Here is a 17,210-nt window from a genome sequence, read left to right as displayed (position 1 = left end):
TGTGGTTTGAAACCATGGATGCATTGGCAGTAGGAAACAAGAACTGCCCTTGCCCTGGACATTCCTGGAAGAAAGATAATCATAGGATGCTCCGTGACAGAGTCGGCTGTCTTATTAGTCGTATTATCCAACAGTGCAAAGAAAGAAGTATAGCTTGCTACCTGTCCAGGTGCTGAAAGCTGGGTGCCCGTCCCCTAGCTGTGGCTCTGAAGACGTTTTCCAGAACCTGGGATTCAAGGGTTTTTTCTTGTGTGGTTGCACGATCTCACAAGCATAATATGACAGTTTCGAGGTGCAGTGCACACTGCAGGCCGCAAGGGGTGACCCACTGATTAATATAATTTTACTAAGGAAGTTTTTGTCACCAGCCGCCCTCCCTGGGGAGCCTAATGAGCCTGTAACGCCTTGAGATTGCTGCCCGGCAAGGATGTAGAGGGTTTATATATAGGCTCTGGAAGACATATGCAGTACCCTGGCCTTGCAGCCAGTATTAGTACATCAATACTTTACCTCAGGGTGAGTTCTGGTGTAAGGTCTTGATGCCAGATCACTGTAAGCAACAGTGTGGGGTCCCTGACGAACCTTGAGTGAGATCAAGTGATGAGCTGAGTGAGGTTCAGTGAAGAGCGGAAAAGAGCCTTTCCTGACTAAGTAACTTATGGTGATCTAGTCACCTGGCTGGGGTGGTAGTGGAAAAATTGATTTGTCCTCACCTTTGTATGAGTGAGGAAATTCCAAAAGTTGGCAGTTTCAGGTACATGACAGATGTTCATCCCACCATCTCTGGCGCATCAGGAAAGGAAACATCACAATTCTTATAGGAAAATGTGTCTTTGGCACCGAAAATGCATATCAGTGCTAAAATAAAGCCTGCCACAGGAGCAACAGTGGCAGCACCCAGAATTACATGAGGCACAGAGAGAATACTGAAAAAAAAAACCACAGGAATTGCAGATGCAATGCTTTTTCCCGTCTTGCACAGATAAAAGGTCTGGAGGATGGAGTCAGGAACATGAGCGAGGGAAGTCCCATGAAGGGGCTTGGTCAAGCTTCAACACTATTTAAATCAAATGCTGTTGCGCAACATGCTCCAGTCCTGTTCTCTTCCTGGTGATGACATTCCATTATCATGCAGAAAAAGAGGACGGTCTACATTGGTATTAGGATATATAGAAACCATTGTGTCAAACCAGTGTCCAAAGTTTTATAAGGATCAGTAAAGAGAAGCACATTGAGATAGGTTTCTGTAAAATACATTTTATTCAAGTTTGTCAGAGTGAGATTGTGATTTTAATTAAGAACAAGGAGGTTCCTCGTGCAAACAAAACTAAAAATATTAGAAAAATTATTAGTTTCGATCAGAAGACCTGTACCATGTTCAAAGCAGCAATTTACACCTGCTGGGAGAATCTGAGAAGTAAATTCAAAACACCGATGTAAGGTAGGAAAAGTATAATTTACACAATCACTTTACTCTTCCCATGATGTTGAAACCCAACATTAAAGGATATTACGAAAATGAAATCTGTGTACAAAAGGATTGAAAAAATATAAATATCTTTACAGTCTGTCAGCATTTTCTTCAAACATGGTTAGTGTGAGAAGTATATACAAGCTGATAAATAAAGTTGTTTGGGAAGTAGTAAAAAATACATCTTGGGATGAGGCTTTCATCTCTTGCTGCATGTTTGGTACAAACAAAGTCCTGCAAAAAGCCAGAATGCTTTTACACAGGTGATCCAATCATGCTTTCTGATGATGTGAGGCTACATATTTTCCTAAATGTATATATACAAATGATACCATTTTATTTCAGATTGCAACCTTACCTGGAAATGCCACATTTACAATATGAACTGTACAACACTTGCCATCATAGAGACAAGCATGACAAAAATGGTGTAAGCTTTACTAATTAGAAAAACGTTCCTTCCATTATTTGAACCACCTGTAAACTGTTCTGTTATCACAGGTGTTTCTCACCCTTAGAATTCATTAGGATGATTTTTTTCTGGGGTGAAAAATCAATGCAGTGCACCAATCACTCAAACACACCCAGTGCACATTTCACGTCCAGGCTCTCCAATAGATCGTTTACTTCCCCATCCTTATATCAGATTACAGTGTATATAGAAGAATGCTGGTCTCCTTTTCACACGATCCTTTGACTGCATTCAGTGCACAATACAGAAAAACAGGACGTACGTGTTCCCGTTGCTGCATAGATTCAGTTCATAAAGTTACTGTGTAAGCAATTGCATCATCTCTACAAGATGGGAGTATCACAGACAAATGATTAGGGGAGGGCGGACGGGATCAACACATCTTACAAGATTAAGTAGTGCTCATCACATGATCCCCTAAATCACAGAATACTGATTGGTCTGAAACTTAGTCCCAAAGTAGCAAACTGTTCTTAGGAGGTGCAAAAAGACAACATGATTCCATATTTCCATTGATTTTACTCCAGTTTACCCTCCGTTTGGAAGTCCACCGAACAACACTTTCACGCCACAAAATTCCTAGTGCACAGACTTGGACCTGCAGCCGCTATTCACCAATCCATAAGTATAGCTTCAACGCATCAAGTACCACAGGCTTAGAATGTTCACTGGTCTGTAGTTCTTGTGGGCAAGGCATTATCACTGTTCTGTTTTGCAACAACTGACAACAGTGTTGGCATAGCCTTATTAACCTGTCCTTGTTCAGTTGCCGGTACTGCAGCTTTTATCCAAAGTGGTCCCAATTTTGTAGTTACAGGCGCCAAAGGAGGCATCACCTTGTTGCCCTGTCCTTCCTGATCTGCAGACAAGTGAGAGACCTTTAATCCAAGAGGTGCTAGTTTTGGCATAGGTCTCCACAAAGCATCTGTGCTGCCCGATTCTTGTTTCGTATTCTTTTGCAGTGTGGGTGGTGGAGATACACTTGCGGTATTTGTTTCAAACCCTGACAAATTATTATTTTCATTGCTATTCAGCTGCAAAGAATCTTTTGGACTGACCACATTTGATGTGCATTGTTCCGTGTGAAGATCCCCTTGCTCCAGATGGAGTAAAAGTGGGCTTATAGGACGTTTATTCTCACTTACTTCAAACAATTCATTAAAGCTACCAAACCTAACAGAAGATGCAACCCTAGCAGGTACTTCATCTCCCCTATGAGATTCAGAGTCTCCCACAGATAACTCTGGGGTAACTGATGAATTAGGAGTATCATTATTTAATTGTTGGTTAAGAAAGGCAATTTCATTTAGAAGTGACGTAAGAGTTTCGTCTGTCTCATCATGTTCAATGCTGCTCATTAACTCACTCTGGTTTAGAACACCTTCCCCCACAGTAGAGGCCACTTGCTTCAGCTCCATAACCATCTTTGAGTCTTTTATATCCTTGCTGAGCAGTTTGAGAAATGAAGCATCTTTTACTTTTAACTGTACACTTTCCGCATTATTTTCCTTCCGGTGTCCTTCAAAGATTCCAAGATTATTTCTTTCGAGAAAGCTATGCTCTTCAGCATTCTTTGAATAGTCAACATTCAGCATTTGAGCAGAACTGGGTTTTCGGCTATTCATAGAAACCTGCGTTTGTTGTATTTCAGTGGTGAAACTTCCATTTCCTATGTGTTCCGCCACACTTCTTCCTGACACAGGAACTGCTTTTCCAAGTACGTTATTTTCACCAATTTTAGCTTCACTCCTCAGGGGTTTGTCAGGAGCCTTGATAAAAGCGCTTGTAGTCAAAGATGGTTTTGCCACTCTCGGATTTACACTCATTCCAGGGTCACTAGCTAGAGAAGTCACGTTCACAATCTTCGGCATCAAAAACGTCTCATTTTCTGTAACAAAAACAAAAATGCAAGGTTGTCAGTTACTAGCCAAAGCATCTTAGAATAAACAAAAACTTCACTGTTGCTGAGATTACCATGATTGAGAACAATTTTGGGACACACTGAGTGAAAAACATTTAGTTACATTTATTGTTTAGAACCATGCAGGTTCATTGACAGTAAATAAAGGTTAAAAGCAAGCTGGAAGGAGCGGATTAAGCTTCACGACTCGTTTTACCACTGGTATCCTCAGGTCTCTCTGCTCTACGTCCAAATATAATATTGGGCTGGAGGAGATGAGGGAGATCATAGACTATTTGAGTGCCACATTTCCCCCAGGTTAGGGTTAAAATCGAAATATTTACCTATCTGTAACAGAATTATTGCAGCTTGCATTTGTCCCCATCATATTGTTGGCCCAGAGAATTACACTTGGCTTACTAAAACTTTAATTTAGGCATCAACAAGGCAGATCTGTAATGGGATGCATTTAGGATATGTAGGCGCCACCCACAATGCTCCCTCTAATTGACACCCTCTTTGAGAATGCATGTTTTGGCCCATTTATAAAATCTTAACTCAAAGTAGAACTGAGTGTATATAATAATCTGAACTGAAATCTAGTTATACATTTCATTCTTTAACTCAACAAAGAGATGCTTCACTTCAAATAAGGTAAACGTTACTAACCAATAATTGTCTTCCAGGTCTGTTTATCAGTTTTAGAGTCACTTGCATAAGTCTCATCTACAAATTGGTCTGCAATAGTATAACTTGTTTATGGAAACGGGGCGTTCCGCTACCATTATCCCTATATTATCTGTAAATACTACCCACAAGGCTCCCATAAGTGACAGCCTCAGACTGTTTATTTTTCATGTCTGTGAAGTGTCAGATAAGGTGTGTTTATATGAGTGTCTAAATAATCCACAACTACAACGCTACAATACTGCAAAGCACACAAAAAACATCAAAATCATAATTGACAGCTAAAAGCACCAAACAGACTGCCACTGGTAAGTTAAATGTGTCTTCTGTGGCTACAATCTGTTTTCGATTCACATGCTATGCAGAGATTAGCAAGCAGTGTCAAAGTACAGTATTCAATACATTTCTCAGTACTGCTTTTTCCACTTGCAAGTTGGTTCTTTACTGTGCATCTATGCATCAGTGTTTTGTGAAATTGCGTCCTAACCTCTATGCTGTAACCTTCCATATGCTGTATTTGGGTACATTAGTAAGAAAGGTGAGAAACCCCTGTTTCCATTGTTGAATGAGCTTTTGGCTTCGAAAGTAGTTGCCTGCTGGCAAGCTTATGGGTTTCTTAGATGCACTGTACTATCCATCTTACAACCTTTGCCCAGCTGATAAGGCATCTCCTATGTACAACCCCATAATCCCAGAAGCATCAATTTACCCTTCTATTGAGTTCTGTTTTATCCATGTAGAACATGACCACTTCACAAAAAAGTTATTTTCCGTTTTGGATTGTGGATCTCTCAAGACCACTGGTAATACAATTGTCTAGTTTACATGAAGGAATTGTCTAGTTCACATGAAGGTTATATATGAACATAGGTGAGAACCCTGCATTTGTTCTAAAGATTCTTTATTATATTGCTATGAAAGGTTCTTTCATTAGCAGGGCCGGCAACTCACAAACTCTCCATACGGAACTGAGTGGTACGAAGACAAAAACAGTCCAGTGGAGCAGAAAATATTTCTTCATACGCCTCTTGAGTGTTTTTATATAACAGGGAGCGCATAAGAGTCTATGGCCACTGCTACATCCATGGAAGTGGCCCCATGGTTAGAACTAATCATTCCACTGTAAAGCAAATAGTTGTGATACAGAATTCCTATATCTAACAATTTAGATGTAAAAGTCAAAATTTCACAGAAAATGCTTCCGTCCTGTCATGACTTTGTGTCAGGTTTTCCAACCAGATGGCTTCTTTTGGGTGAGGATGACCTTTCATCCAGGCTATGATGACACATCTACAGGCTAGCAGGAAAATGAGACCAGCTAGCCACCTGGAGTGGTCCAAGGTATCTTCAGTAGTAAAACCCAGCATCCCAAATTAAAAAGATCAGGCAGCTGCATTGAGAAAGAGGAATTAAAAAACATTACTAATCCTAAAGTAAGGCGAAATGTCCAAAGCAGATGTGCCGCCAAACCAGTTATACCTACTTAAGGAGAAGAAACAGTTCGCAAGAGAATAGCTCTGTGAACACTTACAGATGGAACATTTCCATAGTTTTGACAAAAAGCCCCTCAATAGGTTATTTTTAAACAATTTTTATTTTGTTGCTCACTTCAATAACTTACAAACATTACAGTATGAATTACATGATATTACAGCATACAACGTATCTGTTTTTCCCCCTTCCTCCCAACTCCCCGCCCTTACCCCAGCCTACATTGCACCGCTCACTTCTACAATCCCCTGTTTACTCTCCCCCTCCCGCATTGATCACTGCTCCTAGTTATACGGGGCTACCTTCCAAATCTCGTTTGTCCAATGTGGACGTGGTCAGCTCCGTGATCAACTGTCTCCAGGCCACCCCCCCTAGTTCGAGTTCCTGCTTATTGCTTCTTGCCATACCACTGTTTCAGCATTGGCCCATTTCAGCAGGTCTTTCCACCATATCTGCACCAGAGGTCTTGATTGTGCCTTCCATCTCATCGCTATCCTGCATTTCGCTAGATCCCTTAATTTACTCACATGTTTAGCTCTTTTGGGCTTTGTAAAGCCCCCAGTAAACAGGCCATTGGGGATCAGATTGCCAAGGTAATATCTGCCTTTGCTAGTGTTTGAGCCACCTCCTCCCAGAATCTGCCAATTTCCCTGCAGGCCCAGAACATATGGACCAGGTTTGCTTCAACCTCCCGGCACTTCGGACACAATTGTATCACTGTTTGACAAAGCCCCTCAATTGTTATGTCAATTCAAGCACTACTAGTGAGAGGCATTAGAGAGGGGAAAAACGAGTCAAAACCAGGACGCCAATATTTTCCATGCTATGCACGGATTGGCTACATTTATCACTTCCTTCGCACAAGAAATTCCATGTAACACGACTGTGCTAAATAGGAAGGTGCAGCAATCACCCTCCCCACACCGACATGCTGCTTATCTCATTGAAGAGTAGGCCAGCAGGATAATAATGGGGTCTGAACCACTAAATAATATTCTTCCAAATCTGGCACGGTAAGGCCACCTGACACAAAGGATGCTATCAAAGTCTGAAATCCTATTCTTGCATGCCTACCAGCCAAAATAAATTCCAGTAAAAGCCTTGTAATTGAATAAAAAGATTTAAACAAGTAAAGCAGTGCATTCTCAAACCGTTATAGAAGTTCAGGCAAAATAACCGTTTTAATTAAGGCGATTGCCATTTGACGATTTGTGCCCTTAGTTGTTCCATACCTATCCAAAAATGGAGAGTAAAAAAAAAAAAAAAAAAAGTTGGAGCGATCTTTCATAATGTATAAAACACGTAGCCATTTAAAAACAGCCAGCCCCCCCCCCCCTAATCTCTGGCTGAGGTTATAATTGGGAAAGGCTCAGATTGTTTGTGGTTCATCTTTAAGCCTGAAAAAGCACCACATCGGTAGACACAAGATATGGGGGCGATTTTCATGTGGGTATTTGTCATACAGCATCATATCATCCGTGTATTGGGAAAGGACCAATTTATTAAACTAGAGCAACAACCCTTGGTGTATGTGTTTTTCACAAACAAGGGTAAAGTGTGTTGTATTCATAGTAGAATTAATGGAAAGACCCACACTTGCCTAACGAAAAGCTCGAACGGCCCACAAATTCGACCAAATGTCCCACTCACTGTCATTATAGTGAACAAGCAGAGCGGGGGCTGCAGGGGTGTCCCCCGCACCCTTGTTCACAATAATGTAAGCGAAGGTTGCAGGGGTGTCTCCCGCACCCAGTTGCATAAAGTAAAAAAAAAATTGTTTTAAAAAATACAAATAAAAAATAAAGAAAGAAAAAAGGACCCTGCGGCGCCAGTTCCCGAACACGGAAGCAAATGGGAACAGGCATTGCAGGGATATGGCAGCAAACATTGGAGTTTGCTGCTGACGGGTAAGTAAGGGGGTGGGTGGGATCAGGTCATCCAAAATGGTTGCAGGAGGAAATACAAAATGTTATTTTCGCACAAATAACGGTCAGTTCGGATACAACCAAGTCACCCAAGTTCGAATTAACTGTTACAAGATGGTGCTTTGCTTACCGAAGATAAAAACTTCCAGTTTGGGACACAAAGAAACAAACATGTAAAAAGGACAAGGACTAAGGAATATCGCCAAGCAAGGCTTGTATTGCAGACGGCTTGTTTAAGTGTTCGTCACACGCTGGCGCCCATCCACATGGCCCCTTCTTTCCCTCAGTTTGTGGGTCTTCTCTTGGTCAGGGACACAACTCTGGCGCCTACCTGGTCTCCACTCTTAAAACACCTTGCTCTGCCTCCCTCGCTATCTAAAGCCAGTTTCATCCGATCACTAGTACCAGGACCTGCGCTCCCATCAGCAAACTCCCAGGTCACACTGCGGTCCTGCCCTAGCACGGAATGGCTGTTGGGGTAGGAGGCTCTTGGAACCCACAGGATTTGTGTCAGGGCCAACACGGTTTGCCAGTTGGTATAGCTGTGATATGCCATACTGCCAAGGTATAAAGAAGGGGGGCGGGGGGGAGGGGGCAACCCCGGCAGGTACCACGTTCAATCGAGTTTTAATCAGAAAGTCTGCTGTTGACCCATTCAGGCAGTGGAGACGTTACATATAGGTGTTTAATCATACAGACAAATCTAAAACCATATCCCCAACCCACCAGGTGCAGTAAATAGAAAAGGTCAGTCAATCGAATCCAACACTTTTTCTGCATCCATCATGATTGCAATGGCCAATAGCTCCGATTTGATGGGAGGAAGTTGATCAAAGACATCAGAGATTATAAGACAACCACCTAGGAAGACGTCCTGACTGATCATAAAAGACACTTTGGCATTAATGGGAGAAGCTGCTTTGCAAGGACCATGGCAAGAATCATGTTGTACACTTTTGAGAGGAAAAAAAGACAATACAGTGCAGATTGTAGCATTCTTATTGAATTTCAGCTTAGGTACAATCAGGGCTTCTGTAATAGTTTTGTGAAGTTACTCTTCAAACAAGTGCTTCCTCATAAACTTTCAATAAACGTGGGGCCAGCAAGGTAGAAAAGGCTTTGTAGAAATCAGCAGGGAGGCCACTGGGCCCAGGAGCCATTTCACAAGTCATGCTGCCAATGGCTTTTCAAATGTCTGCCTCTGTGAACTCATTAAGAGCCTGTCTGAAATGATGGTCCTCAAAAACAAAAAAACAAAAAAAGACTCACCTGGTTTAAAAAGGTATTAGTTTGGGCCTCAGTTTTCTCAAGATTGGACGCATATAAATTAGTGCAAAATAGAAAAATAGGTCTGCCACCATAAAGTATTAGAGCAGTTATTAATGATCTGGGTAATGTCCAAATTCTGCCTCTTGCCTGAAACAACCAGGGCAGAGTTCTACAAATCCACTGTCCTTCCCCCATATCGTCTGACAATGGTCCATCCATTCAAAAAGAGAGCTTTGCCCCATCTTCAGCTTCACAAAATGAGACTGGCAATTTTGAATTTCTGCCAATTTAGCTTAGTCTGTGTTTACTTGATACATGGTTTCAAACTCCCCAAGTTTCTCCATAAGTTTGTGTAGATCTGCCTTTATGGTTTATGACAACCCAAATTCATTGAACATACACATCCCATTTAAATGATTTGCGCTAATTTCATAAGAGTCCAATGTTTGTATAAAAAATATAAATTGCACGATGTATAGCTAATTAATTATGGCTTGTACTTCAAGCCACGAGCTATAACTAGCCTTAAAGTACTAAATACTTAGCCAAAGTGATCCAAAGACATTTGTGGTAGGGGCATACATTACTGTAACCAATGAGAATCCTGTCTGTGCACAAGGGAATAATCGATGCAGGACGCAGCATCAGATGAGTAAAAATGTATATTGTCTGGTGTTATATGGAACCTCAACAAATGTCAATAAGCCCAACTTTACAAAGTATTGCTCTGGCTAATTTGGAATAAATCACATGCCTCTGCGCTAGTCCACTCCATGTTGATATTCAAAAGTGTTAAAATCCCATCCCCTCCCATTAATTTGGAGTCCAGAGACCCCAACAAGCCATTATCAGTACCTTCATAAAATTCTGGCTAATGTGTTGGGAGCCTAAATATTTCCTAAGGAAATCAATCATTCTTGACACGGAATCGAGGCTCTAAGGACATTGGGGGTCATTCCGAGTATGGTGGTAGCCATGGAGCAATTGGCTCCATGGCTGCCTCCCATACCAACTCCGGTGTTGTTCAATGGGAACTTACCGGTCCATTCCGGCCCTGGAGAGACCGGTAAATCCCCATTGAACAAACCATTCCCCATTCCCATTTGAGCCCCCATAGGGCTCAATGGGAATGGGGAGGGCGCAAATAACGGACTCGCAAATGGCAAGCCCGTTATTTGCACACTGGTCCCTTAGCGGGACCCGTAAAGGACGTGTGGTAAAGTATAGAAAAAGTAATTTGCTTCTTCTGCAGAGTAAGGAACAAGTTACTTACCTGTAACTGTTGTTCTCCAGCATGGGTCTGGCATGGATTCACATGCTCATGAATATTCCCCGTCGTCAGGCTGGGAATCCTCGGTAAAGAAAAAAACCAGCATCAGTTTCGTTTCTGATCTGTCTTTCGTAGTAATAACCAATCACTGGTCTCTGCGTCATACTGACCACAGCCAATGACTGCCCTCTACCTAAGCACCGCCTCTGGCAGCCATCTTCAGATTTGGAAGCACGTGAAGTGGCAGTATGACCAAGTGAAGAGCCGCAGAGGGGTAGGCGGGAGGGTTCGCATGTGAATCCATGCCAGACCCATGCTGGAGAACAACAGTTACAGGTAAGTAACTTGTTCCTTCTCCAGCATGGGGTCTGGCATGGATTCACATGCTCATGAATAAAGAATACATAGCAGTAACACACATGCACAACCACGGGAGGTGGCAAAGGCTCAACATTAAGCAGTACATCAAACTCAACATTAAGCATCTTACCTCCTCACCAGGCTCACCTCAGGCGAACAGGTTGCGCAGCACTGCTTGGCCGACCCTGGACTCCTCCCTGGAATCCCGATCGACGCAGTAGAATTTCGTGAAGGTGTGCGTCGACCTCCACGTAGCAGCCCTGCATATGTCCAGCAGGGGCACACCAGAAAGGAACGCCGTGGTAGCTGCGATCGCTCTGGTGGAATGGGCTCTCGGACGGCCAGGCAGCGGTTGGTTTGCCAACCGATGACAGTACATGATACAGCCGGAGAGCCATCTGGAAATGGAAGCCTTCGAGAGAGCCTTCCCCTGATTGACAGGTCCAAAGTTCACAAAGAGTTGTGACGTCTTCCGAAAACACTTCGTGCGGTCCACGTAGAACTTCAGCGCTCTAGCCACATCCAGCGAGTGCAAAGTCCTCTCAGCCGGCGACGAAGGCGACGGGAAGAACACAGGCAACACCAAGGGTTCGTTGAGATGGAAGTCCGACGGTACCTTGGGCATGAAGGAGGGGTGCGTCCTGAGCACTACCCTCGTGTCGTGAAAAGTCAAGTACGGGGCCTTGCAGGAAAGGGCCTGGATCTCTCCCACCCGTCGTGCGGAGGTGATGGCCACAAGAAACGCTGTTTTCCACGACAGAAACTTCAACGGGGCCGAGTGCAGAGGCTCGAACGGAGGTCCCATGAGCTTGGTCAGCACCACGTTGAGCTCCCACGCCGGGGCCGGAGCCTTCACCGGCGGGAACGATCTGAACAGTCCCTTCATGAACTCTTTCACCAGACGATGAGACCACAAGGACGTCCGGCCCGTGGTTCTGGTGTATCGGGAGATCGCAGCAAGATGAATCTTGATGGACGCGTGTGCCAGTCCAGCTTTGGCCAGCGTCAGCAGGTACGGCAGTACCTGGGGAGCCGTAATCCGTAGAGGGTTAATCTTCTGTGCGTGACACCAGACAGAGAACCTCTTCCATTTGTGTCCGTAGCATTTAAGAGTCGAGGACGCCCTGGCCTTTGCAAGAACCTCTCTGCAGTCGGCCGGTATGTCGTATCCTCCAAACTCTAGCGCTGCAGGAGCCAGGCCTGCAAGTTCAGCGATTTCGGGTCGTGGTGGAGGATGGCGCCTCCTTCCCTGGAGAGTAGATCCGCGTCCACCGGCAGCTTGATTGGCGGGGACGCTGACAAGTCCAGAAGGTCCGGCAACCATATCTGCCTCGGCCACACAGGTGCGACGAGGATCATCCTGCACCGTGACCTCTTGAGCTGGTTGACGAGCCGGATTAGCAGTGGCAAAGGAGGGAACGCATAGAGGAACAGGCCCTCCCAGGGGAACGAGAAAGCATCGCCCATGCTCCTCGCCTGGGGAAACCTGCTGGCGAACCTCCGGCACTTGGAGTTCGTCGCCGTCGCGAACAGGTCGATCTGGGGTGTGCCCCACCGTCGGAAGAGGCGATCCACTAGATCCTGCCGTAGTTCCCACTCGTGGCACGAGCGCAGCTCCCTGTTGAGTGAGTCAGCGATGGTGTTTTTTATCCCTGCCAGATGAAACGGCACCAGAAACATCCTTTGGGCGACGGCCCAATGCCACAGGTCCTGCGCCTCCTTGGACAGTGCTGGGGACCTGGTTCCGCCCTGTTTCCTGATGTAAAACATGGTGGTGGTGTTGTCGGTGAAGATCCTCACCACCTTGCCCTTGAGGGACGGAAGGAAGGACCTGAGGGCCCAGAACACTGCACGGAGCTCCAGGACGTTGATATGGAGGGACTTCTCCGTCGGGAGCCAAAGGCCTCTCGCGTGCAGATTTTCGGTGTGCGCTCCCCACCCTTCCAGGGAGGCATCCGTGGTCACTGTCTCCTGGTGGTCTGGGCTCTGGAAGTCCATGCCCGCCGTCAGATGCGCGCGGTTGCCCCACCACCGGACCGCTTGGCGGAAACTCTCGTCGAGTGTGATCCTCTCCTCGAAGCCGCCCGTCGTTTGGATCCAGCGCGCATCCAGGAACTCCTGCAACGGGCGCATCCGGAGCCTGCACATGGGAATGAGGTAGATGCAAGAAGACATCATTCCGAGGAGGGACTTGATGGACCTCACCTTGGCCGCGTCGGAACCCAACATCCGCTGTACCTTGCCCAGGATGGACCTGGTCCTTTCCTCCGAAGGGGAGGCCAGAAGGGACACTGTGTCGAGCTTCGCTCCCAGAAACAGTGCGTTTTGCGCGGGTACCAGGTGGGACTTGGCGTAGTTCACGGAGAATCCCAGGTCCGTGAGAAGTTGGACGGTCCTTGCCGTGTGCTCCACGGCGAGCTCCCTCGTCTTGGCTCGGATGAGCCAGTCGTCAAGGTAGGGGTAGACGTGGATCCCCTCGCGGCGCAGCAGCGCCGCCACCGGTGCAAGGCACTTGGTGAATACCCTGGGTGCCGACCGTAGTCCGAAGGGGAGGGCTTTGAACTGGTAGTGACGCCCTTGGACCACAAACCTGAGGAATTTTCGGTGCCCCTTTAGGATGGGAATATGGAAGTAGGCATCCTCCAAATCCAACGACGACAGGAAGTCTCCTTCCTCCAGCTGACCCAGGACGTGCTGGTGGGTGACCATCCGGAACTTCTGCGCCTTGATGAACTTGTTCAGACGTCGCAGGTCTAGGATGGGGCGCCATCCTCCCGTCTTCTTCTTCATGAGGAAGTATCTCGAGTAAACTCCGGAGCCCCGAAGCCTCTTTGGGACGAGTTCGATGGCGCCCTTCCTGAGCATCGCCTTTACCTCCAGGAGAAGCTGAGGGACGTGAAGCTCTTTCCTGGCCACGGGGGAGACGCGCGGGCACCTTCTTTGAAACTCGAGCGCGTGGCCCCGGGCTAAGGCGTCCAGCACCCAACGGTCGGTGGAGATGGACTCCCACACGCTGACGAAGCTCGCCAGCCGGCCTCCCACCGGGGTGCTTCGGTGGGGGCCCGACCCCACGGCCGGTTCAATCCTGTTTCGACGAGGCTTTGCCGCCTTGACCTCCTTGGCGACGACTGCGGGGTCCGCCAGACTTGCCTCGTCCTCTGTAGGCCTCCTGAGACGACGAGCGGGCCGCTTGACGGTAGGTGGAGAAACCGCCGCCGGAACCTTTGGAGGCGCCCTTGCCTCTGCTGCTCCGAAAGGGCGTCCGTCGTTGCTGCAGAACCCCAAGGGCCCGGGCCGTCTCAGTGTCCGCTTTAATAGCCTGAAGGGAATCGTCCACTGTTTTCCCAAACAGGTTGTTCCCATCGAACGGCATGTCCAGGACTCTGGTCTGTACGTCTTGACGGAAGTCCGTAGCCTTGAGCCATCCACGCCGCCTAAGGCACACGCCGTTGCCCAACTGGCGAAACCCAGTGTCGGCGATGTCCGTCGCAATAGTGATGGCGTGGTCCGACGCCACCTAACCTTCCTGTAGGATCTCCAGGGCATCCGCCCTCTTGTCGTCCGGTAGGAAGTCCAGCAGGGGAGCCAGTTTGTACCATAGTTCCCTGTCGTAGCGGGCCACGATAGCCAAGGCGTTGGCCGCTTTAATCGTCGTCGCTGCAGACGAGATGACCCTGCGTCCCATAGCGTCCAATTTCTTTCCCTCGCCGTCCGGTGGGGAAGTCGATGTGTAGGCCGCACCCCCCCCCCCGCTTTCTTCTTCTCGTACCGGTCTCTTCTAGCTGGCGTCGTGGAAGGGTTCTTGAGGAGGGCGAGGCCCTCATCCCAAATGTCGTCCAGTAGAGGCACCGCGAGGACCGTCTTCCTCTTGGCCTCGCGCCGTTGATAAAGGAATCCTTCCTTTTTCTTCTCCTCAGGGCAGAGTTGGAAAAGCTCGGATGCCCTGGCGATCATGGAGTGGAACGATCCAATCTCGTCGGGCGGAGAAGCCCTGGTGGGAGGTGAAGACGGTAGATCCTCGTCGTATACCTCGTCGTCCGTACCCGTTGCTGCCGTGTCAGTCCCCGTATCATCCCCTCGGGTGGACGGGGAGGAGGGCTGGACGGGGCGCGACGGATGAAAAGGAGGTGGAGGGTGAATCCTTCTTTTCTTGGGCGGGGGAACACCAGAAGGTCCCGGTTCAGGATCCCCCGACGGGAGAGGTTCCTCCGTCGGCAACGGTAGTCTCGTCCTTATCTCTGAACATAAGGACTGTATAGCCAACAAAATGGCGCTGGCAGAGGGGAATCCGACGGGCGATCAGGGGCCCCGTCGGCACCCTCGACGATGTCGTCACCTGCGCCGGGATCCATCCCGACGGGCCGGTCTTCTTCCACGCCAAGGCCGTGGCTTAAGACCTCAATCAGCTCTTCCTCCGAAGTTGAGGCCGAATCTACGACGACGCCCTGCCCCCCCTTTTTCTTCCCCGCCGGGGATTTCACGGGGGTCCTATCGATGGGCACAAAAGAGGACTCCCTCCGAGGTGGCAGGGAGACTCTGAGCCCCGAGGTCGCCACCACTGGTGTAGCCTCCACAGGCTGAGCCAGGGCCGCCGCGACAGTATCGATAGAGGGCTTGGCCGGATGGATTAAGGCCTTCACCACCTTAGGTGCGCTCACTGCCTTATCCTTGAGGGGGGGGGACACTGCCTCCTTCGAGCTCGACCGGGGCCTCTCCAGGACCTTCGCCGGGTGCTCGCCCTGCCTGGCGCCCGTAGAGCCCGACCGTTCGGCGCTCCCGGTGCCAACGGACTCGCGGTGCTTGGCCTTGTGTTGGACCCCCGTCGCCGGGGCGTCCTCAAAGGTCTTAGAAGACCGCTCGGATTTCTTCCTCTTCTTCTCGCCTGACGGGCTCTTCCCTTCCAGCCAGTTGGCGAGACGTTGATGGCGGTCCTTCATGGTCCGCTCCGACATATTGCCGCAAAACGCACAGTCCTTCTCCACGTGCGTCTTGTCCTCATGTAAGCAGTAGAGACAAAAGGAGTGTTCGTCCTCCTTAAAGACGTTCTGCAGCTGGCATCCAGGGCAGATCCTGAACAGCTTTCCGGGCGTCGAGCTTCCCTTCTCCTGGGCCATGTCCGGGCCTGAGAAGCTTCTAGAGTCCTCCAAAAGCGTAGTTTGACGAAATCTTCACCCTTGAGGGACGCAGACGAATCCGACACGGGTCCCCGTTGATCGGATGGAGAGTCGGTGGAGCTTGAGGCTCTTTTGACTGAAAAAACGTGAAAAAAATAGCACTAACGCTCGAGAGCAATAGCACGAGGATCCCAACACATGAACGTGCGGTAAAAATCTGAAGATGGCTGCCAGAGGCGGTGCTTAGGTAGAGGGCAGTCATTGGCTGTGGTCAGTATGACGCAGAGACCAGTGATTGGTTATTACTACGAAAGACAGATCAGAAACGAAACTGATACTGTTTTTTTTCTTTACTGAGGATTCCCAGCCTGACGACGGGGAATATTCATGAGCATGTGAATCCATGCCAGACCCCATGCTGGAGAAATAAAGAGTCTTGCCGTCATGAGCAACACAAAGCTTAACTGGATAGAGCACTGTAGGGGAGGAATGGGACGACACTGACACAATAGGTACAATTTGTAAAATATTTATTGAGGTTTCTGGGGCTGGAAAAAACTCCTGCTTTGCACTACAACTAAGAAGGGAGTAGTCTGGACCATCAAACAAAACAAAACAGTCCTAGTGGAGTCCTTCAAATCAAAATGGTCTATGCTAACAAAACCTAATGCCTGCCCTATTTCTTGTACAATAAAGTAGAAATGTATGTAAAGGAAAAATCAGTGTTCAAATGAAAACATTTAGCTGAATCAGCTCCCCCCTCCGCCCCCCAATCATACAACATGGAGTAAGGCGGTCCCTGTAGGCAGGAAGACACTCTGGCTCGGCTTTTCAACACAATAAACCAGTCCAGAACATGGGTCGAGGCCCGCCTGGCCCTCCAAGTTAAAGTCTCTCTTTCCAGACTTCCAAATAATGTTTCAACAAAAAGTTAATGTAGGCCCCCCTTTGTCGGGATCAGACCTTTTACAACAAGGTTCCCATAGGTCCCCCTCTGTCGGCTCGGACCTCACCAGAACACAGTTCAACAAGATTTGCAAGGGGTTCCCTTCCCCAAGCTTATTACACTTCAGGTCTCCCTTAATTGGGCTCAGACCGCTTCCGGATGTCGAAGACTTTTGCATGTGCGTGGCTTTCTTTACAGAACTCCGCAGGACCACTTCGACTAAAAGTTCAAGATTAAACTTTCACTCTCCCATTCTCTAGGAGTTCATTTGCCTTACTTTTCTTTTGCAGTTCATTTGCTGTATC

At 47.7% G+C, this 17,210-nt stretch overlaps 1 protein-coding gene across 3 annotated transcripts in view; it reads right to left on the bottom strand.

Annotated features, from left to right (window-relative positions):
- Positions 1–1,237: 1,237 nt before the first annotated feature.
- MGA (MAX dimerization protein MGA) overlaps positions 1,238–17,210 on the bottom strand; it is an 872,134-nt gene continuing 856,161 nt past the window's right edge. For all 3 annotated transcript variants that reach the window (XM_069638800.1, XM_069638798.1, XM_069638799.1), the window contains exon 25: positions 1,238–3,831. In XM_069638800.1, the coding sequence (XP_069494901.1) occupies positions 2,609–3,831 (1,223 nt within the window). In that variant the 3' untranslated portion in view covers positions 1,238–2,608. The remainder of the gene's footprint in view (positions 3,832–17,210) is intronic.

The sequence above is a fragment of the Ambystoma mexicanum genome, chromosome 14 (genome assembly GCF_040938575.1).
Source record: "Ambystoma mexicanum isolate Mex_15411 chromosome 14, UKY_AmexF1_1, whole genome shotgun sequence".
NCBI lineage: Eukaryota > Metazoa > Chordata > Amphibia > Caudata > Ambystomatidae > Ambystoma > Ambystoma mexicanum.
This window is presented reverse-complemented; position numbering and strand designations above follow the sequence as displayed.